The 23228-nt window shown below is 41.7% G+C and overlaps 1 protein-coding gene across 1 annotated transcript; it reads right to left on the reverse strand.

Annotated features, from left to right (window-relative positions):
* Positions 1 to 7233: 7233 nt before the first annotated feature.
* LOC118628167 (vitamin D 25-hydroxylase) lies at positions 7234 to 22089 on the reverse strand. The gene is made up of 5 exons (XM_036258952.1): positions 21836 to 22089; positions 14260 to 14401; positions 9297 to 9929; positions 8347 to 8676; positions 7234 to 7515 (listed from the first exon to the last, which is right to left on the reverse strand). The coding sequence occupies exons 1-5, from the start codon at positions 22058 to 22060 to the stop codon at positions 7340 to 7342; spliced, it is 1506 nt and encodes a 501-aa protein (XP_036114845.1). The 5' UTR covers positions 22061 to 22089; the 3' UTR covers positions 7234 to 7339.
* Positions 22090 to 23228: the final 1139 nt, after the last annotated feature.

Genomic DNA, 23228 nt, shown 5'->3' on the forward strand with positions numbered 1-23228 from the left:
GTAAACCAGAGCTTTCCACAACCCCCTCCTAGGGTTCAATGAATTTGCAAGCGTGCCTCATGAAACCAGTTGACTCACTAGGTCAGTGATTTATTACAGAGGATATTAAAGGATACGAACCAACAGCCAGATGAAGAGACACAGGGCACAGTCCTAGAACAGAGGAGCATCTGTCTTCTGGGGTTTGGGGCCTGGCTTGGTGACAAACCCTCTCCTTTTTTTTTTTTTTTTTTTTTTTTTACCGAGGCTTCATTACACAAGCACCTCTGCTTAACTCATTGGCTATTTGTGATTGGTTCAACCTGCAGCCTATTTTCCCTTCCTGGAAAACAGGGGGTGGGGGCTGAAAGTCCAACCCTCTGTTCTTGGTTGTTTCCCCTGACTGGCCATCCTCAGCTGCTTTGGTGCTTTCCAAATTCATCTCATTAACATAAACCCAGCGTTGGGGAAAGGGGCTTGTTTTGAATAAAAAGACACCCATTTTTCACCTTTATGGCTCTGAAGCCATGTTTTGTTTTCAGAACTTAAGAACCAGAGACCAAATATTATAACAAAAGATGCTCCCATTGCTTTTATCTTTCAGGAAATTCCCACGTGTTTGGGTGTTGTGAGCCAGGAACTGTGGATAAAGACCAAATATACATGAGAAATGTATTTTGGTCATCTGAATGACCAAATATATGTTTATTATAAGTCACAATATTGCAAACCTTCTATTAAGCATCACTACATACACTATTTGAAGAACAGTCACTATTCTTCATTGAGTATAGGTGTTCATCTGCTTTAGATGATCATTTATAAGTGGAATTTTTTTTGTTAATATTCACCTGAGGATATTTTTCCATTGATTTTTAGATAGAGTGGAAGGAAGAAAGGAAGGAAGGGGGGGGGGGAGACAGACAGACAGACAGACATCAATGTGAGAGAGACAAATCAATTGGTTGCCTCTGGCTGACTGGGAATCAAACCAGCAACCCAGGTATATGCTCTAGATTTCACAAATGTTAAATATTAACATTAAGTTTCCTATGTCTCTTGAGCTGTTTGTTTTTTTTTTCCCATCCTTTTCTCTCTCTGTGCATAATTCTAGGCAGTTTCTTCAAGACATTTCAGCTGTGTCCAGTCTGTTATAAAATCCATCCACTAAGTTCTTAAATTTATTGTTGTTTTACAATTTTCATTTGATTTTCTTTTATGGTTTTCAATTTTATGATGAATTTCTTAATCTTAAATATGCTAGGTTTCCCAGAAGCAGAGCCTGGGCTTGGAATTCTTGTGTAACTGATATTATTGAGGAAAACTCTTAGATGAGACGTATAAGAGAAGCCAGATGGGGCGTGGGAAGAAGCTCAAGATGTTTATGTGGCTGAAGTCCTTACCTTGGTCCCATCGGATGGAGCTCTGGAGCATCAGTAGCATCACACGGTTGTCCTCGTTGAGGCAAGATTGTGTGTGTGTGACTAAACACTCCTGGATTAGTCAGCTACTGCCTTCCAGGGAGGGGGCAGCATTCATGCTAGCCTCCTAGGGAATTCCAGGAGAGATGACCCAGTCAACCGAGGACAATTCTCCTGGTAATAAGTATGAGCAGTTGACACTTGGGGGTGGGGGTTCGGGTAGAGTTGGAATGAGGGGGTCCACCTAGGAAATGGAGTCATGGTAGAGCACCACCAACAATCGAGCATGTTTATGGTCAAGTTTGCCATTGATTATATCTGGATCTTCTGAAGGTCTCTTTCTGTTGTCTGTTGTTTATTTTGGCTTCAGTCAATATTCTGTCTTCTTGTATGCTAGTTATTTTTGAGTGCCAACATTGTATATTAAAAAATTCAAGAAATACTCGAGGCCTAGGATTTTCATCTTTCTCCAGAGAGGATTTGACAGCCTCTGGCAGGCTGCTGGGGCTTTCATACCAGTCATGTCGAATCACCTTGGTCCAATCAGGGACTGAGGTGATTCAGAGCTGGGCTTCAACGTCACTGAAGCCCATGTTTTCACTCTTACTCTGAAGTGTACCTCTTCAGTCGCTCGATAAGCCGTATTCTCCCATTTTTTAGCCCTAGCTCTGTGAGTCTTTAAAAAGCTGTGCTTAACTTTCTCAGCCTCTCAGTTGTCCCTTCCAGAATTGGTTCACAACTCTGGGAGAAAAATGTGACATTCCAAGCTTACTTCTCCAGCTTCCCTCCTTTGCTTGGCCCCTGGCCGTGTAATTCCTCATTACCCAGTGTTATGAGCTCCCCTCTCCCCAAATTCATGTTGAAGCCCTAACCCCCAGTACCTCAGAATGTGATTGCCTTCGAAGACAGGTAAAAGGCAATTCAATTAAAATGAGGCCATTGTGAGGGCCCTAAACAAATCTGACCGGTGTTCTCCTAAGAGGCAATTTGGTATGTGTGTTATATAATTTTTTGCATCTCTGTGCATAAGTGAAATTGACATACATTTTTCTTTCTTTATATAGATATACATTTGGTATCGAAATTATCCTAGCGTTAGAAAAAAATCAGTTGGGCAGATATCATTTCCTATTCCTAGAAGTGTTTGTATAAGACTGTCAGAATTCACTGGTGAATTCATTTAGACCTAGAATGGTCTTTGTAGACATTTTTTTTTTAGTTATGAATTAAATTTCTTCCTTAGTTATAAGACTGTTTAGATTTTCTGTTACTGCATATGTCAGTTTTGGAAAGTTGGAGAAGAGCTCCTAAGACAGTATTTTATACATGTTGCACATTAAAATCATTTGGGGCCTTTAAATCCTCAGAGGTTCCAATTTAATCTGGGTATTAGTACTTTGTAAAAAAAAAAAAAAAATTTATTTATTAAAAAAATGTTTTTTAATTTATTGATTTTAGAGAGAAAGGAAGGGAGAGGAAGAGAGAGAGCAAAACATTGATGAGAGAAAACATTGATTGGATGCTTCCTGCATGCCCCCCACCGGGGATTGGGCCCACAACCTGGGCATGTACTCTGGCCGGGAACCGAACTGGTAACCTTTTGGTGCATGGGGTTGATGCTCAACCACTGAGCCACACCGGCCAGGCAAATTTTTTAATTTTTAAGAATATATCTTTAAGTCTTTGTGGTTTCAATTTTATTTGTTTATATGTTATATATTTACTACATATTTTGATTATATATAAATTAATACAATTACTGATATATAATCAAAATTTTAATGAATGAAAGACAAACACACTAAGATGCCTCACTTCCACCCCAACCTCACCTACGCTTTTCTCTCGGTCTTCTAGAAATCTAGCCAGTGCTTTTTATTCAAATACAAGTTCCTGATGTGTATTATACACACATACATTCTTATTCCCCATGTCATACAAAAAGGGAACATATTTTATATACTATCCTTTGTATTCATTATCTAATGCTTTCTAAGAAATCAACCAAAATATACTGGTAGTAATCATTTATGTTCAAGTTTCTGTGAGTCAGGAATTTAGGACTGGCGTGGCTACGCAGTCCTTGCTCAGGATCTCTCAAGAGATCACACATGCTAGCTGGGTCGGCAGTCACCTAAAGGTTTGAGGAAAATCTGCCTGCGAGGTAGCTCATTACATGGCTGGCAAGTTGATCTTGGCAAGTTGTGGGAGACCTCAGTTTCTCTCCAGGTGGGTCTCTCTACAGGAATGCTTAAATGTCATCATGGCATGGGGATTAGCTTCCCCTAGAACATCAAAGTCCAAAGTGAAGAGCTGCAATGCCTGTAGACAAGCCTTAGCAGTACACAACATCACTTCCATCACATTCTTTTTTTTTTTTTTTTTATCCTCACCCAAGGACATTTTTCCATTTTTTGTTAAGGTAGAGTGGGAGGGAGAGAGAGGAAGAGAGAAACATCGACATAAAGGGACACATCAAGTGGCTGCCACCCGCATGAATAACCAGGGCTGGGTACAAACTGCAACCGAGGTACATGCCCTTAGCAGGAACTGAACCCTGGTCTCTCTGCACTGCAGGCCGACGCTCTAACCGCGGAGCCAAACTGGCCAGGGCTCCATCACGTTCTTTTGGTCACTCAGACCAGCCCTGTGTACACCAGGTAAAGATCACTGCGGGTATTTTTGGAGGCTGGCTGCCACACTCTGTATGTTGGTTTTCCTTTTTGTTTTAATGAGTTATCCTGGAGATCTCTCCATATCACTACATAGAAAAGTCCCTCATTCTTTACATAGCTGTATAATGTTCTATAGTTTATTCTACCATTCCTCTATTGATATGTGTTGTTACAGTGGCTTTTTTTGTTTAGTTTTGCTATTATAAGTGCATTAGTGAATAACCTGACACTTATGTTCCTTCATTATGTGTTCAAGTTTACCTGGAGAAAGTCCTAAGGATTAGAATTGCTCAGTCAAAAGATCAACACATCTATTTTTTTTATTGTTGACACTATTATAGATGTTACCTATCCCCATCCCTTTGTGAATACATCTATTTTTGACAGATATTGCCAATTCCCTTCGATAGGAAAACGTATGACTTTGTACTTTCATTGCACGAAAGTGCATGTTTTAGCACAACCTTCCCAATAGTGTGTTGTCAAATTCCAGAATTTTTGCCAACATAGTAGATATGTTATCACAATAAAGTTTACATTTGTATTTCTTTCTTTTTTCCCCTTTATTGATTTTAGAGAGAGAGGACGGGATAGGGAGAGATAGAAACATAGATGAGAGAGAACATCGACTGGCCGCCTTCTGCATGCCCCCAGCTGGGGATTTGGCCCACAACCTGGGCATGTGTCCTGACCAGGAATCGAACCAGCGACCTCTTGGTGCATGGGTCGATGCTCAACCACTGGGCCACACCGGCCGGACGACATTTGTATTTCTTTTGTTATGAGAAGGGTTTAGTTATCTTTTTAGAAGTTTACATTTTAATATATATGTATGTGAACTGTCCATGCCCACTGACCAGTTTTCTGATGTACTGTTAAACTTTCTTCTGCATTCTTATGATATCAAGATTAGCCTTTGGTTTGTGATAAGATTTGCATATTTCTTCCCAGCTTGTTTCCACTTTGGTGTTGTTTGCACTGCAGAAGATTTATGTTGTTGTTTTTTGTTGTGTGTTTTATATTCCCATAATATGTCCTGCAATATTACAGCTATATGAAGAATGAGGAAGCTTTCTATGGAGTGATATGGGGACATCTCCAGAATAAATCATGTTAAACAAAACAAAAATATGAAAACCAACATACCGAATGTGGAACCAGCTTCCAAAGATATATCACTTTTCTTTTATGGCTTCTGGATTTTGAGTTAGAGTTGGAAAGGCTTCCTCATTCCAAAGTTGAAAAGGAATTCATTCATGTTTTCTAGCACTGTTACTGCTTTGTTTTATAAAATTTGGTAGTATATTAAGGCATATGCTATGAGAGATAAATCCAAATTTTTAACTGTTTTCCAAATAACTACAGAGTAGTCCCAACACCAACACAATTTATTAAAAAGTCCATCTGACTTTGCTTCTCATAGTGTGGTCAGTAGCCCAGCAGCATCGGCATTGGTTGGCAGCTTGTTATCAATGCAGAGTCTTAGGCTGTGTCCCGAGCATTTTAACAATATCCTTCGGTAATTCGTGTGCACGCCCATATTTGAAAAGCACTGTGATGACCCATATATCCATTAAATTGTAACCTTCCTGACGGCAAGAATCATGTTCCTGTCTAGCTATCGTTAGTCCAGAATTTAACAGCTAATTGTGCACTTGGTACATACAATACATTCAATAAATTATTCTCACACGGAATAAAGTCCATCTTTATTCCACTGACTCGATATTTTTCTATATTTTTTATTTATTTGACTTTCTTTTCTATTCCATTTTTCTAAGTATTTATGCCATTATTACACTATTTTAATTTTTAAGCTTTTTTTTTTTCAATCCTCACCTAAGGATATTTCTCTATTTATCTTCAGATAGAGTGTGAGGGAGGGAGGGAGAGAGAAGAAGAGAGAGAAAAACACCGACATGAGAGGGACACATCAACTGGTTGTCTCCCGCACAACCCTGACCAGGGCTGGGGACGAACCGTAACCGACGTACGTGCCCTTGACCGGAGTGGAGCCTACAACCCTTTGGTCCACAGGCCGATGCTCTAACCACTGAGAAACCGGCCAGGGAAGTTTTCAAGCTTTAAAATACATATATTTCAATATGTGGTGGGCCTAAATAAACCCCCCACACTGCTATTCTTTTTGTATTCATTTACCTCTTCATGTAGATTTTAGAAACAGCTTGTCTAGTTCTATGAAACAAAAAACAAACAAACAAAAAAACAAAACCCTAATCTCATTAAATGTATACATCAGGACCTTTGGGACACAAAGATGTTTTTGGGGAACATATGAAAAGTTCCCTTGTTCTCCCAGAAACAGTTCAAGCTCACTCTCTCTACAATGACGTAGGCAAAACACATGCAATTTCACGCCAGCCTTTCGGTAAAGCTGAGGCCACCTGGAAGCCAGCTCTGAGGGAGGTAAAGAAAGGGATCTTTGATTACCCCAGGGACCATCCAGGCCATACCTACCCTAAAACTGCCACGTACCTCCACATTTCTGCCACCATGTCTAAAGTATCTCTGTAGTCTGAACTCATTTGGGTTCTAATTTCTTCCTTAGTCCTTTGCTAACTGGATTAGCACCATGCACACTATCAGTGACAATATGTGATCAGAAGGGAGCTGGCATTGCACTTGAAAGCAAAGCCCTCAGGACAGGAGCATGATGGAGTCAAGAAGGGATGAGGGGTACCAGGTGCTCAACAAGGGCTGAAAAGTCCGGCTCTGCTTAAGGCACCCATGGCAAATCTTTGTTTTTTTTTAATCCTCACCTGAGGATATTTTTCTATTTTTCTTCAGATAGAATAGGAGGGAGAGAGGAAAGAGAGGGAGAGAGAAACATCAATGTGAGAGGGACACATCGACTGGCTGCCTCCTGCATGACCCTCACCAGGGCAGGGGACGAATCGCAACTGAGGTATGTGCCCTTGACCAGAACCAAACCCACGACTCTGGTCCACGGGCCGCCGCTCCAACCGCTGAGCCAAACCGGCCAGGGCAAATCTTAGTATCGTAAGCAACACCTCTCATTTGCACCTCTGTTTTCCTCACAGATTATTGTACCGCAGAAGTCATAAAAGCCTGAAGAAAATCATAGCTGATGCTTATTCTTGCCTGGTATTGTTTTTAAGAGACATATCTGTGTTCACTTGGCTTTGTGATGCTGTGACTTCTGTCCAAACACACACACTGATTAAACTAGGTCCAGGGGCGAGGCGAGCATAGAGCCTCGTTCCACACAACGTCCATGCGGCGTTAGCGTCTTTCCAGGCAGACGAGGTAGGGCTGGGGCTGCAGTGTCATGCCTAACCTGGGCTTCAGACTGGGAACTAGCTCATGTGGAAAATGCAAGTGAAACCGCTGGAGCAGTGCTGTGAAGAACAGGAACATTTCCATCCGAGCCAGCTGTTCTCCAAGACAGTGTCTTCTTCCTAAGCAGGAAAAAACAGATACCATAATTTTTTTATTCCATAATATTTACCAAAATTTATGTCTAATATGGGCATTATTTAGGAAATCTGGAATTGGAAAAAAAAAAGAAGAGGTTGTTCTTATTAAAGAATTTTCTTAGACTCCAAAGAATAGAAATTGGCTTTTCATCTTCCAGAATCCATTTCTTTACCTTCTTTTGTCAAATCGTGGACTTTTGTAAACTTATTAGTCCGTCCCCACTTCCCTTGCACCTTGCAACAGAGCCTAAAATATGCCGTGAAATACCTAATTTGAAGTGTGACATTTTGGTCTATAGATTCAAGAGAAGGTCATTTCATTTCAAATGTCTCAGTGTGTACCCTTCTTCAGTGAGAAGAAGAGTTTCTACTCTACCTTCCTTGGTCCTGTGCTCTGCACTTTTCCACTGCAGAAGCAATATTTCTGGAGATGAGGTATAATAAGCTGGGAGCCAAGAGAGCTAGATTCTAGTTCCATTTCACACTCTGAGTCATTTCCCTCTCTGGGTCTGTTTTTCAAGCTACTTGCTACTGACCTTCTAGCTCTTGAAGTTTTGATTACAAGCCAAAAATCCACACACAAAAAAGTTTCAGAAGAAGCAAGAGTTCTTAACAATTTCTCTCCAGATATAAAATTAAGGCTTGTTTATTTTGAGTAGAAACAGGTGTTGAGGACCTCTAATTACACTATTCTCTCCTATAAGAATCAATGCCATTTTCAGAGCTGGAATATATAATTCTGCAACACAATGCTTCAGATTAAGATGTTATACTGATGAACCATCATTACACTTTGTCCTAAAGTTCGCTTACCTAGAGAAAATGGAACCAGAGCTTCCTTCTTGGAGAAACATCCACTGCTGTCCAGAAATCGCTCAGGATAGAATATTTCTGGGTCTTTCCAGTACTTTTCATCAAAGTGTACAGAATAAAGATTTGTAATTACTGTTGTGCCTTTAGGAATGGAATAACCACGTACAACTGCATCTTCAGAGGTGGCATGGAAAATCCCTAAAGGCACTACATTACAGAATCTTAAAACTTCATGCAAAACTGCCTCAGTATAAGGCATTTTGTATTTGTGGTCCCAAGAAGGCCTCCCACTGGGTCCTATAACTAAATCAATCTCTTTTTGAACTTGTCCTGTCAGAGAAAAAAGTGTTCAAGTTATTATGCAATGCTTAAAACGTACATCTAAAGTAATTTCCCTTTGGGATAAAATAAGAGGCAATGTATGATAACAAGTCAACAGGATCTAGGTACACTCAGATTCAGATTTTTCATTATCTGGGAGTTCTATTTAAATATATATATATATGTTACTTGTATTACCAGTAACCAATGCTGTGAGTAACTTTGTTGTGAAAAAACACATTAAGAGTAATAACAATCAAACAAACCTAGAATTGGAACAACATTGGAACAACATCTCACTCTCTGCAAGGAAAACAGTAAAGCAATAAAACTTGAAAGAAAACAACCAGGGTTCGGGTCTCAGCTCTGCCACTTACAGTGAATGAGCTTGGGCAGGCACATCGGCCACGCAGCCTTTTCCCTCATTTATAAATAAGCATAATAAAACCTATCTCTGAGGTTTTTACAAGAATTGAGATCATGGATTTGAAAACTATAACTATTAAATTTTTTTTTTTCTTGGTTAACAGCAGGAATTCCTAAATAAAATGCTTCGTACGTGGCTGAAGACTCGAAAACGTGTGAGTCCTAAACGTAAGTGCAGACCTTGAGATCAGGAGACTCCTCACCTTGAATGTTAGGATAAAGGGCCATGAAAAGCATGGCCCACCGTAGCACATTGGTTGTAGTTTCGGTTCCAGCAATGATGAGTTCACCCACGGAGAAAATGAGGTTTTCTTTGGAGAAAGTAGATGTTGGGTCATTTTTACCGTGATCTATCTCGTCTAAGTAAGCGTCAACAAAATGCTGAGGTGACTGAGGCTTTCTGTTAAGAGCAGCTTTTTCAATGAGCCCGGAGAGGAAATCATAGACCACGGCGGCATTTCTGAACAGCTGCTGGTGTTTCCCGACGGGCAAGAGGCCGATCCACGGGAAGGCGTTATACAGGAAGACGGAGGCACTGGCGGCCAGCTCCACGTTTTCACTGAACAACTCAATCATGTGCTGGAAATCAGTGTCTTCATAAGTGAATCGTTCTCCAAAAATGATCAGGTTGGTTATGTTTGAAACAGCATTTGTTATTAATTGTTTAAAGTCAAAAGGTCTACCTTTGTATGTTTCAATCGCGTCAATGAAAAATTTGGTTTCTTCTAAAATTTTGGATTCAAAAGACTTTTGGCCATATCCAAAATAGCGAAAGCTGTTTACGGCTAACCTCCTATGATCAACCCATCCGCGGCCATACTTGGAATTGAGTAAGCCTGAAAAAAAAAAGGTAAGAAATGTTATCATTTCCACATCCCTGCAGTTAACAGCTAAAAAGGCTATCGAGGGGGAAAAAAAAGATGTTTAGTCATTCTTCTCCAAATTATTTTTCTATAAAACTATAACCAGGCCCAGTGGATAAGCCCTGTTTTATGCTACTCATTAGCCACAGAATATTATAAACATATAAAGCTTGTCTACTAATCATCTGGGGACGGGCAGAAAAGACCTATAACTCTTCCATCACAAAAAACTGGACAGTCTTGTGTAATTCAGCCTGGCTGAACTAGGCCCAGAGGGCTTTATTACCCATCTTTTACTATAAGCCTAGTTTTCAAAAGACAAATGACTGCATGTTCTGTGGGCAAAATTGTATTTTGGACTAAACAAACACCTGAAAAGCATATTTCTAGAATTAGAAATTTTCTGCTTTAATGGACTAGGTTTCAGAATACAGGTTTCCTCCTGTCAAAGGCGTATGTTACCTAAGATAACTCTGGCAGAGGCAAAGGTGAACCTGAATGAGTTGTCGATGTAGTGAAAATACTCAAGCCAAAGAGAGTACTATGGCTGAACGTCTGTGTCCCCACAAAATGCATATGCTGAAGCCTCCCCCCACAATGTAATGCTATTGGAAGGTGGGGCCTTTAGAAGGTGGAGGTAATTAGGTCCTGAGGGTAGGACCCTCCTGACTGGGATGGGTGCCCTTGTAAGAAGGTCACGATAAAAGGTGACCGCTCTCGGCCACGTGAGAAGACAGGAAGAAGGCAGCTGTCTACAAGCCAGGAAGCAGGCTCTTTCCAGACATCAGGTTGGCTGGCGCCTTGATTTTGACTTCTCAGTCTCCAACTCTATGAGAATAAATGTCTAGTTTTTAAAAAATCCTCACCCAAGGATGTCTTTATTGATTTTAGAGAGAGAATAATGAGAGAGAGAGAGAGAGAGAAAGAAAGAAAGAAAGAAAGAAAGAAAGAAAGAAAGAAAGAAAGAAAGAAAGAAAGAAAGAAAGAAAGAAAGACTGAACGGTTGCCTCCTATTAGTGCCCTGACCTGGGACTGAACCTGCCACCCAGGTATGTGCCCTGACCGGGAATTGAACCTGCCACCTTTTGGTGTATGGGATGATGCTCCAGCCAACTGAGTCACTGGCTATGGCTAGATGTTGTTTAAGCCACTCTGTCTATGATATTTTTGTTTTATAGCAGCCCAAACTAAGACATGAAACTCAAACTTCTAATGTTGATATTTATTGCCTTAAAATTTCAGAGTCTCCATAGTATACTCTGCTGTTCTGATGTGGTTGCTATGGAATATTTTCCCTTTAAATTAACTATCAAAAAAAAAACTCATCTTTAGCGCGTATATTTATGTAACATGTACTTTACTCAAAATTTTATTCAGAACTGGTACATAGGTGACCCTATGATGAAAAATGTCATGTCTACATAACGTACCTATGTAATCTACATTCCATTCACTTTTGTGCAACAATTTTTTAACTTGGAGCTTATGATAATTAGCCATCCACAAGGGAACCTTTAGTGCCGTGCAGCAATCTTATATTCCTATATTTTGTTTTCTTCCATACTCCCAGATGACTATTCATTCAACACACACGTATTCAACATGTACTTATGAAGTACCTGCTCTGCTTCCGGCAGTGTTTGAAGTGTCACAGATGTGTCACTGAACACGAGAGGCAAAAGATCCCTACCCTCGTGGACCTGACATACTAGTGAGGAGAGGCAAATGAACAAGTAAATTACATAGCAAGGAAGCTGTATAATTTGTATAGGATGGCCAGGGAAAGCCTCCCTGAGAAGGTGACATAAGTAAAGACATGGGAGGTGACAGAGTAAGTCAAGCAGATAATCTGGGGAAAGATCACTGCTGGCAGAGGAACAGCTAACCTAATGCAAAGGCACTGACTGGGATGAGAGCAAGGCCTAGGGAAATGTATATATACAGATGGGTCACATGTACAAGAAGGTACAGAAGAGCTTGTTATAATCCTACACTGGCCAAGTTATATGCTTGGGCAGTGTTTTCCCAAACAGTGGGCTAATGGTGGCTCTGATTTCTCAGTTCCAAGTTCAATGCATACCTATCTTAAATTAACACATATAGTTTTCTACCTATTTTTCTTTTACAGTTTTTTTGAAAGTTGAATGCTTATTTTATTTTTCTTTATAATATTAATATTCCACACTATAAATTTATAGCTTTGAAAAATATATATTTTACCCCAAATATTATTCTGATCATACCATCTTCCATTTTCATAATTTCTTTAAAGTTCTTCTATTATAATTGTGGTATAATTTCTTCTTCTGCCTATTTTATTTATTTATTTTTTTATCCTCACCCGAGGACATTTTTGCATTTATCCTCAGATAGAGCGGGAGGGAGAAAGGAAGGAATGGAGAGAGACACAGCGACTGGCTGTCACCCACACAACCCCAACCCCAGTTTGCAGGGTGGGAACAAACTGCAACTGAGGTACGTGCCCTTAGCAAGAACCGAACCCGGGACTCTCTGGTCTGCAGGCCGACGCTCCAACTGCTGAGCCAAACTGGCCAGGGCTATTTAAATTTTTTATTTATTGATTGATTTCAGAGAGAGAGAGAGAGAGAGAGAGAGAGAGAGAGAGAGAGAGTGAGAATGAGAAACATCAATTGGTTGTTCCACTTATTTATGCATTCATTGCTTTCTTCTTGTATATGTCCTTACTGAAAATCAAACCTTGGTTTATTGGGACAATGCTCTAACTAACTGAGCTACCTGGCCAGGGCTTGCCTCATTATTATTTAGAAGACTATTTCAGAGGCTGGAAATATGATTTTATTTATATTATTGCTTTCAAGTATCATTATACTCTGGCCTAAGAATTTGGCCTTTAAAAAAATGAATGTTTTTTCTTGCATTAGTTGATTTGCTTTGGGATGTAATATATGGTTAATTTTTCTTTTCAATCAAAGTATTTTTAGTCTATCTAAGGAAGGTATTATAAAGTTTTTTAAAATTAAGTGTGAGGCCTGGCTGGCGTGGCTCAGTGATTAGAGCATCGGCCCATGCACTGAAGGGCCAAGCGTTCGATTCCTGGTCAAGGGCATGTATCTGGGTTGTAGGTTTGATCCCTAGCTCTGGTTGAGGCATGTGCAGGAGGCAACCAATCTATATGTCTCTCTCACATCAATGTTTCTCTCTCTGTCCCCTACCCTACCTCCCTTCTACTCTCTCTAAAAATCAATGGAAAAAATATCCTCAGGTAAGAACTAATAAAAAAAATAAATAATTACATTAAGTTAAGTGTGAAGCTCTCATTAAACTGGAGACTTTTGGACACGATTATTGTTAAAACTGTTACAGTATTAAGCATCAAAGCCATCACACACAACCCCAACTGGGGCGGGGACAAACCAACCGAGGTACGTGCCCTTAGCGGGAACCGAACCGAACCGAACTCTGACTTCAGCAATCTATTTTAAACTCCGTTGCTGCTTTCTCCTCAACAGATCTGTCAACTTTTAGCCTTTCTCCCTTGTTAAATATGAAATCATCCAACACGGATCAATACTAAACCATATAAAATCCTAGTCCTTTACACAAATACCACAATTTTCCCTTTACATATCATATTGATTAGTAGTTAAGAAAGGCTGCTTCAGGTTCTATAATCTTATAAGCAAAACGAGAGTAAAAATGTCACCAAGTACCCAAGACTGGCCACAAAAGGCACTTTTGATTCCAGTGTTCTCACACGTGTGTGTATTCCTAACTTGTTTCACAAAACTTGCATATATTAAAACATTATTTATAGCATTTATTAGAACTGGATTACAATAGTAGAATTAGCATGCACTGGTCTAAAATACAGGGTTGGGCAAAAGTAGGTTTATAGTTGTTGGTATGAAAAATAATACACTATTTAATAAATAATCATACAAGAATAAACTGTGGTTCATGTACTCACAACTGTAAACCTACGTTTGCCCACCCCTGTATGACTGGAATGCAGCCTGAAAGTCCTCACATACTAGGGTCTGTAGCCTAAATTGATTAAGTAATACTTTCCTGTTAATCAGTAAAATAGAATATTATAAACTCTATGTGCTAAATTTACATAGTAAGAAATGTCATTTAAAATAGTTTAGTCAAGCCCTGGCCAGTTTGGCTCAGCGGATGAGCGTCGGCCTGCGGACCAGAGAGTCCCCGGTTCAGTTCCTGCTAGGGGCATGTACCACAAAATAAAATAAAATAAAATAAAATAAAATAAAATAAAATAAAATAGTTCAGTCAGTCACTGAATAGGTGAAAATAAACATACCTCCCATTTTTGTCATCTTCATGAATAAAGGAAGGCATGGTCGGTCTGCAAAAACTTCACTTTGATGAACAAGGCATTCCTTTATAACATCATAGCCATTTAGAACCACAGTAGATATACCCCCAAGATCCAAACTGAAGATCTTTGAGAAGAAAAGAAAACCAACATTTAAATGGCAAAATGTATGGAGAAATATGACCATGGAATTAACATGCACTAAGCCAGCTCTCCCAGATTTGTCACTTCCCTGAAAATGTAGGCACTTATTACTCACCTGACAATGTGTAGAGTGCCTTCTCCACAAGGCACATCAAACACTCGGATTTCATTAGGTATTCAATGCCTGAAGAACACGATCCTTCAAATGGCATAATGGAATAAGTACCAGACTCAGAAGGCCTGGGTTCTAGTTTAAGCTTTGCCATTAAACAGGTATAGGACTCTGTGCAGAACCCTTAACCTTTTTGGGCATCAGGGTTGCCATAGAAAACGTGGCACTTGATTTAGATACTCTTTTAAGACTCGTTCCAACTCAAAATCCAGTGATATCTAGGAATTTCCTTTTATTTCCAAGACGAATGGAGATGCAGCACCATCTACGTATCATTTGTTACTCCAGACTTAGGTAGGAAAGGGGACTGTCAAAGGCATGAGAGACAACTTTGAAGTATAAACATACAACTAGGCCCATTTGTATTTGGGTCCCTGAATTCCATGAAGTTAATAAAGAGGGCCCTAAGGGAATATGACCTTGGAAGAAAGGCATGTTAAAATAATAAAAATTCAAATGAGTAAATCTGAAGATCTAATTGGCTTTATTGAATGATTCATGATTGGACAGTATCCATCTAGCAAGCAGAAAGGTGCTCCAAAGAGCTGTAGAAAAGGAGAGGTTTTTAAAGGAAGAGAGGAGGTGAAAAAAGAAAATTATTAGCAAAGAATGTACTGCTTCAGGCAAGGTCACTCTCCTGGAATGAAGAAGTCTATCCAGCACATTACCTAACGAGTGCTGAACAGGTAATTTCAAATTGACTACATTCCTGGGGGAGGTTGAAACTGCAGTTAACTTAGGTATTAAGTCCTGGTTTGCAGACATGGGGTTTAGCACAAGTGACTCCATTTTGGCCTGGCTGTCTCCTTTTAAAAGCATTCACCACAGCCCTGGCTGGTTTGTCTCAGCAGTTGGAGTGTTGGCCTGTGGACCAGAGAGTCCCAGGTTCGGTTCCCGCTAGGGGCATGTACCAAAAAACAAACAAACAAAAAAAACCATTCCCCACATAGGCACAGGTGGCTATCCCTCAGCTAAAGAGAAGACAAGACAGAATATCCATGCTATGCTCTGCTGGAACTTCTCATGTGCTTACCTCAGGTTCACTTACAATGCCACACCTCTCCCAGTCTATTCTAGCTAGGCCCGTAAGGGACTAGTCCAGTGAGAGAGCAGTGCTACCGTATAAGTGGGATGCAGAGAATGCTTATCCCCATCCTCTCAGGAGTTGCCTGAGAGCTTTTTAAGGCCAAAATACTGAGTCAAGCATTATCTCTGCAAACAGACAGGGCAGATTTAGCCATGGTGCACACTACTATGGGAAATAACAAAAAGAGTCTTGGCCGAGAATAGAAGTTTGGCAGAATCAGTTACAGCAGCAGTAGTAATGAAAACCTCCAAGTAGTAATGGAATCAACCAGCTGAGCTATGGAGTCTTTGGCACAAGAATAGGCCCTGCCGACTGAGTAGCAGGTACATCTGGAACCTTGGGGAAGGGGCATGGGCTGCCTGCCACAGGGAGTGATATTAGTCAAAAGCGGCAGTCTAAGAGTTTCAGCTGAGCAAAGGCAGGCCTTTTTCAGTTCCCAAAGCAGTGATGAATCGGTCTGAAAAAGAAGTCTTTACCCAGAAGTGTAATTTTAGCAGATATAAAGGGAAAATGCCTCCTCCTGTGCGTCTCCTTTACTATGCTTCTGACACCATTATATGGGTTTTCCACACATCAAGCAATTCTGGGACAATAGCTGGGTGTCCTACAATTTAACTCAGTTCTGACACGATCTACCCGGAGACAGGGTCAGATTCCACGTTAAGAGCTCAGTGCCACAAGAATTCTCCCCATTTCAGATGCCAATCACAAGTCCAGGTTGTTACCTGTGTTTCTGACCAACAGGCTATATATCAGAGGTTTGCATGACCTCTTCCTCAGGTTCACTTAATTCGCTAGAGGGCTTCACAGAACTCAGGAATATATTTTACTTACTAGATGACTGCTTTATAAAAGGATATAACACAGGGACAGTCATGTGGAAGAGATGCATAGGGCAAGGCACAGGGAAAGCGTCCACACTCTGTCCAGGCCAGCTGCCCTCTGCTCACTCCATGTGTTCACCAACAAGGAAACTCTGCAAACGCTATAATCCAGGGGTGTTTATGGAGGATTTATTATCTAGAAGTGATCAATTAAATCACTGGCCATTGGTCACTGATTCCATTTCCAGCCCCTCTCCCCTCCTCAGGGGTAAGGGAAGGGGACAGGATTGAAAGTTTCAATCCTCTAAACCTAATTGGTCCTCCTAAAAACAAGCTCCGATTCTTTGAGCTTTCCAAAAATTACCTCATTAACATAAATTCAAGTATGTTGTGAAAAACAAGACACCTTTATTACTCTTAACACTTAGGAAATCCCAAGGGTTTTAGGAGCAATATGCCAGAAAATGGACAAAAACCAAAACATATATTCCTTATTATAAATCACAGTAGCACAGCAGAGATAATAAAGGAGGGCATTAGTGAATAGGCAATGTTCCAAATGCAGGAAAAAAAAATAGACTGATGATTTCACAAGAATGATCAAGACCCTGGGATTGAAAACTGTTGTTATTATGAAGGCAGAACAAACAGGGGCGTCATATTTTGAGATAAAGCTGTCAGGCAGTGGACTCGAGGCATTACAAAAACCAAGGAGGAGCCAATGCCTGAAGAAGTTGTTATACAGCCCCGGCAGTTTTGACTCAGGGGTTAGAGTGTCAGCCTCAGCCCTCAGACCGAAGGGTAGCAGGTTCGATTCCCGGTCAAGGGCTGAAGGTTTGATCCCTCTCCCTTATCAGAATCATGTGGGAGGTAACCAATCTATGTGTCTCTCTCACATCAATGTTTCTCTCCTTCCCTCTCTTCCACTCTATCTAAAAAATCAATAGAAAAAAACAGCCTCGAGTGAGGATTAACAACAACAAAAGAACTCCCTCTAATTGAGGGTAAAATGGGAAAGTGTTACTAGAACTAGCATCTAGACTGCATGACATTGTTTTCGAGGACTTTTGGTAAATGTTTGTGTATAAAATCGTGAAAGGATCTTTAAGCTGCTTTGATCTATGAAATGATCCAAGATTAAGTTTTATCTTCTCTGATTTATTCAATAATTTTTAATATTATTGTGAGCTAGTTATGATGCTGGCAGAGATGGAAAACAGGAACACATGAACTACTTTTCTTGACTTCTAAAAGACAGTCTGTGATCTTCAAGTCTCTTATTCTCCCTCAAATCAGCTCTACCCACAATTTTTCACTATCTCAGCTAATGACCACTTCATTTATCCTTCAAGCTACTCAGGCCCAAAACTACCCATGAGCTGCCCATGTTGGCGTCATTTTCTCCCTAAACCCATATCACTGCTCAGTAGTCATGTTTTTCCCATTTTCAGAACATAAATGGAATATGACAATGTCTTCCCACTTCGGATACTCTAATTCAGTGGTTCTCAACCTTCCTAATGCTGCGTCCCTTTAATACAGTTCCTCATGTTGTGGTGACCCCAACCATAAAATTATTTTCGTTGCTACTTCATAACTGTCATTTTGCTACTGTTATGTCTTAGGCGACCCCTGTGAAAGGGTCGTTTGACCCCCACAGGGGTTGCAACCCACAGGTCGAGAACCTAAGCCACCTTCATTTCCCCCTATGCTATCATAACAGCTCCGTAGTCTGTCCCTTTATAGGTGATTCCCAACATGGCATACTCCAGCTTCATGACCTCTGTACTTGTGTCTTGGCCTGGAATGTTCTTCCCCTAAATATTGCTACAGCTTGCTCATTCATTTCCTATAAATCTTTGCTCTGATGCCTTCTCTGCAGTGAGGCCTGTTCTGACTAGCCCTTGAAAATTTCACTCCTTAGCACTCTCCATCCCCCTTATTCTCATTTTATTCTCATTTCGTTTACCTCATTTTCTGTACTCTCACATTATATCATTTACTTATTATGTTTACACTGTCCATCTTACCACCGCCCCCCCTCCCCACCTGGCAAGAATGTAAGCTATACAAGGCAGGGATTTTTTATCTCTGAACTGTACACTGCTATATCTTCAAACCTAGGACAGTACATAGCATATGATGACAAATGATAAATATAAGTTGAATTAGTGACTAGTGGTGGAGGCATAGAGTTACGCAGATTATTACAACACCATGGGTCAAGTACTAATAACAGGGGAATGTAAAAAGTTCTGTTGATGAAAACGGATAAATAATTGCCACACCCTTTTAAACCTTTGCTTGGGCTGTTTTCTCATGTGGAATGCCTCCTCTGATGGCCATACTGTCCAGACCATACCGGGGCTTTAGGGACCATCCTCCAGGAAGCCCCTCTTGGTGCACTCTCTCTGAGCTACCACACAGCATGTCCTTAGAGCTCCCATTGCACATATTTAATACCACCTTGAACCAGAAATATTCATATTCTTATATTCTGTTTGCCTGTTAAATTATTAACTATTTAGAATAAACGATTTTGTCTTTCATCTTTGGACATTCCATAGAATCTTGTTCAGTGCCTTGCATAAAGGTCTCAATAAATGATTATTACATAAATAAATGAATAAGTTGTCAACTCCACTTGCCTTAAAGTAATTTTATTGTCCTACGTGTATTACCTGAAAATAATCTGTAATAACCACTTGTTTACCACCTTAGTAGCTAGGGAATGCTTTTCAAAATTTGAATTAAGATGAAAGGAACTGCAGAAACTTATACATTCAGAGTGAATCTCCAAGGAAATGGTAATTCTTGATGTATTACATTTCTGTTTAAGATTGCCTTTAAAATGAATGTGTAAACCCAGAGGGCTGGTTGTTTTCCTTTCAAGAATTATAAAGGAGAACTGAATTCACAGATTTCATAAAAGTAGATGTCACTCGAAGTGACTGTCAGTTCTCATAAGCAATTTTCAAGGCGGGGTTTTTTTCTGCAAGCACACATCTCCCAATTACAAGCTAAGAGAGTGCAAAAATAAGATTCCATTTACAAATAAGCCCTATAAACAACTTTCTACAATCTCCCAGAAGTACAGGAGATAATGGTGTCCTCCCACATCCAAAAAAGGTATAGAATATTATACCTGTATAGTATATTAACAACTTACACTAACTTTGAGGCTTTATTAGAATTGGGAAACACCTCTAAGTTAACGGGAGACCTTTAGGGGTATTTCACAACTAAGATAAAGATCAAATGCTGCTGTAGTTTAAAGAGTTAATGTTAGGTGGTATTTAACTTAAGTCTAAGGCAGAGTCAGGCAAACAGTGTCTACTCTTCAGTGCATTCATCTTTTTCACTTTTCTTCCTTTCTTTCCTCTACTCCTCTTGCCTATTAAAATAATTTTACCACCTCTAGTAAAGTGCCCTCTTTGTAAAGAACCATGGTGGCCTCAAATAGCTGTACCAGCAATAAAACTGTTTACTCATGCCAAATTCTTAAATCCATTTAACCAAATCTACCCATCCCAAGATAAATTTTCTGGCATTTTTCTAATTTAATTTGTAATTTATTATGACAGGAGACTTAGATAACCACCTTCCAAAAAAAAAAAAAAAAATGTTCATTGTAAATACAGCATTCCTTCAGTTCAAATCTTTATATATAAAAAACATATTCCTATTCTGCAAGACACCATTTCACAAAATTGGTTTAAAAATACATTTGAGCCCTGGCCTATGTGGCTCAGTTGGGTGGCCATCCTCCCAGTGCACCAAAAGGTTGCCAGTTCAATTCCTGGACAGGGCACATGCCCAGGTTACAGGTTTGGTCCCCAGTGAGGGTCTGTAAGAGGCAGCCAATCCATGCTTCTCTCTCACATGGATGTGTCTCTTGCTCCTTTTCCCTTCTTCTCTCATTAAAAATCAATTTCTAAAAATCTTTAAAAAATTAGAGATTTTGAATTTGTAGGCCTAATTGTTCCGTAATTAATAACCAAGATCATCTGAATAAAACTATTCTCAGCTATTATTCAAATTATATACGAGGAAAAATTAAAATTCAAAGAAGGTAAAATTTTATCTAATGAAAGAAGACTCAATCTCTAGTATCATGCTCTCACATCTAATAATTTCTCTAGAATATGATGATATTTTGTACCAACACAGCAGAGATCAAATACATTAAATGAAAATACACTCAATTCTTGGAGAACTGGAGGGTGTAAAATAAAATCTAAGACTTGTATGTTTGCTTTTCCTGAGGCCAGCTTCCCCTTGGCAACATAAAACCATTAGTGAGCTGCAGAAACCTAGAATAATTCTTGTAAAACCTGGTTCAAATAAGGATTTAGCCCCAACCTGAAACACAGTTGCCAAACAGCCCTGCGGTACTGTTCCTTCAAAGCACTCATCACATTTTGAGGTGGACAATTAGACTGATTTTCTCCCTCGCTAGATTGAAACTCCCTGAAATGCGCCGTGTTTGCCTCCTTCTCTCCATCCCTAGCACCTGGCAAGAGTCTGGTTCATCGTTGCACATAAATGCATGGACTCAAAACAACACAGGTGAGCTCGGTCCGTGCCAGTGCTCCGAAACTTCTGCCGCCTTCTGAGGGCAGGCACCCTGCCAACACAGGCGTGGTTCTGGCCCTTTGCCCTGCCTACTGGCAGCGGTGTGGCTGCAAGTCACTGGGCACCTCTGGATGCAGTTTCCCCCGGGTGACAGGGAGGAGCAGAGGAGCCCGCCCCCGGGCCTCTCTGGGTTTAAAGGAGTCCACACTGGAAGGAGGCGGGCTCTGCTGTGAGGGTGCTCCTGGCCCGTCAGCGCGACCTGGCTCACCCTGCGCCGGCGGACTGCGCACCGACTTTCAGTCATTCGTTCTTTCACTGTCAGTGAGCAGAGCCCAGCTCTGGGCCAGGGCCCTCCGAGAGCTTGCTGATCTCACAGCACACGGCCCAGCACAGCTGTCCTTAATGCAAGCATCCAGGAACCTCCTATTGCCTATGAACTCGTCCCCAGAATCCGGACGCCTACTTTCCTGGGTGACTGGGGACTGAAACCTGGGCCCAAACTCCTTCCAACTAGGGCAGAGCCTGTAGGCCCACCGCGCAGGTGCAGGGGCGCAGCCCGACGGCTCAGGGGGCGGCCAATCCCGCGGGGCGGGGCGGGGTCACGCCTGGGCGGAGCTGCCCCGGTGGGGCGAGGCTTCGAGGACTGATCCCGACCCAGGAAGTAGGTTTCCCTCCAGCCGCAAGTACGCCAGCAGAGGCCGTCAGCCCCCCTCGGAGGAAGGCCCGGGCCCTCCCTGCCCGCGGCCCGTCGGGCTGTACCTCGCCATACACCTGGCTCTGCTTTCTCATGTAGACATGGGGGAGCTCGGCCGAGGCTGCCAGCGAGTAGATGTTGCCGATAAATGGCAGCCCCGACGGACCCGGGGGGAAGCCCGTCGGCCGCCTCTGCTTCAGCAGCTGGCGGACCCCGAGCGCGAGGAGCAGCAGGAGGAGCGCGCCGCCGAGCGCCGCCGCGCACGCCCCAGCTCCGCGCGGGTCCCACATGGCCGGGGCCAGCGCCTGCGAACCCCGCCGCTGCCGGACCGCCTGGCCCCTGCCCCCTGCCCCGCCGCGCCCCATTAGCCGACACGCTGTGGTCCCGCCCCAGGCTCAGGGCCATTGGCTGTCAGTGTGGGGCTCTCGGCCCCGCGGGTCAGTCACCTCTGCCTTTCGCGGCCCGAAGTTTGCTGTGTGGAGGTGGCTGCCTAGCCCAGTGAGGGCCCTTTGGCTTTGGGCGAGCACCGGCCTGGCGGTGCACCAAGCCTGGAGGACTTTCCAAGGTGCTGACATGGCGACGCAGAGAACCATTGGGCACCACCGCCCTCCCTGGGCTAGGCAGGTCCCGCCCCCTTGCTTCCAGCCCTGAGGGTCTTTTTAGGAACTAGACCTGCGAATTTAAAACCAGAAGAACAAGAGCGTTTATCAACATTGCGGTCTTTAGCTGAATTTCCGTTAGAGAATATATATATATATATTTATATATATTCATGTAAAATCTTACTACTCACCTGTTCTTTCCTCATATCTCCAGACATTTTTGTGTGTGATCCCTTGATAACTGATTATACAATATTTAGGCAATCTGAGTTGATTACATTATCTTTTCACCCCTTCCTGGTCTTCTGAAACTGGTTACTTCTCGGCAATCACCGAGGACTCCCTGGTCTGGATTTGCCCTGGGGTGGTACGTACTATTCAAGCTTCCTGCCTCCACTACCTAAAATTAAGCAACTGATAGCCTATTTGCTATTTCATTATCTATTCCTGTTTTCCATTGGTCAGTTCCTCGCAACACAGGACCTACCGCGCATGGGCCTCTTCTAATAGCTGCCCCTAATTGTGAGTCAGCAGTGGCAAGAATGTTATGCTTGTGTCCTGGCCCGTGTGGCTCAGTTGGCTGGAGCCTCATCTGGCGCATGGAAAGGTCGCGAGTTCGATTGCCAGTGAGGGCACATACCCAGGTTGCGGGTTCGCTCCCCTGTCACGTGTAGGAGGCGACTGATCCATGTATCTCTCTTACATTGATGTTTCTCTCTCTCCCTCTCCCTAAGGCTTGTTCATACAAGTTTTTATTGAATGCCTGCTGTGTAGTGGTAACCTAAGCAATGGAGACACACAGGTGAAAAGAACAACAAAGTCCCTGCCCTCCTAGAATTTACATTCTTGTGAGAGG

The sequence above is a fragment of the Molossus molossus genome, unplaced genomic scaffold (genome assembly GCF_014108415.1).
Source record: "Molossus molossus isolate mMolMol1 unplaced genomic scaffold, mMolMol1.p scaffold_m16_p_13, whole genome shotgun sequence".
NCBI lineage: Eukaryota > Metazoa > Chordata > Mammalia > Chiroptera > Molossidae > Molossus > Molossus molossus.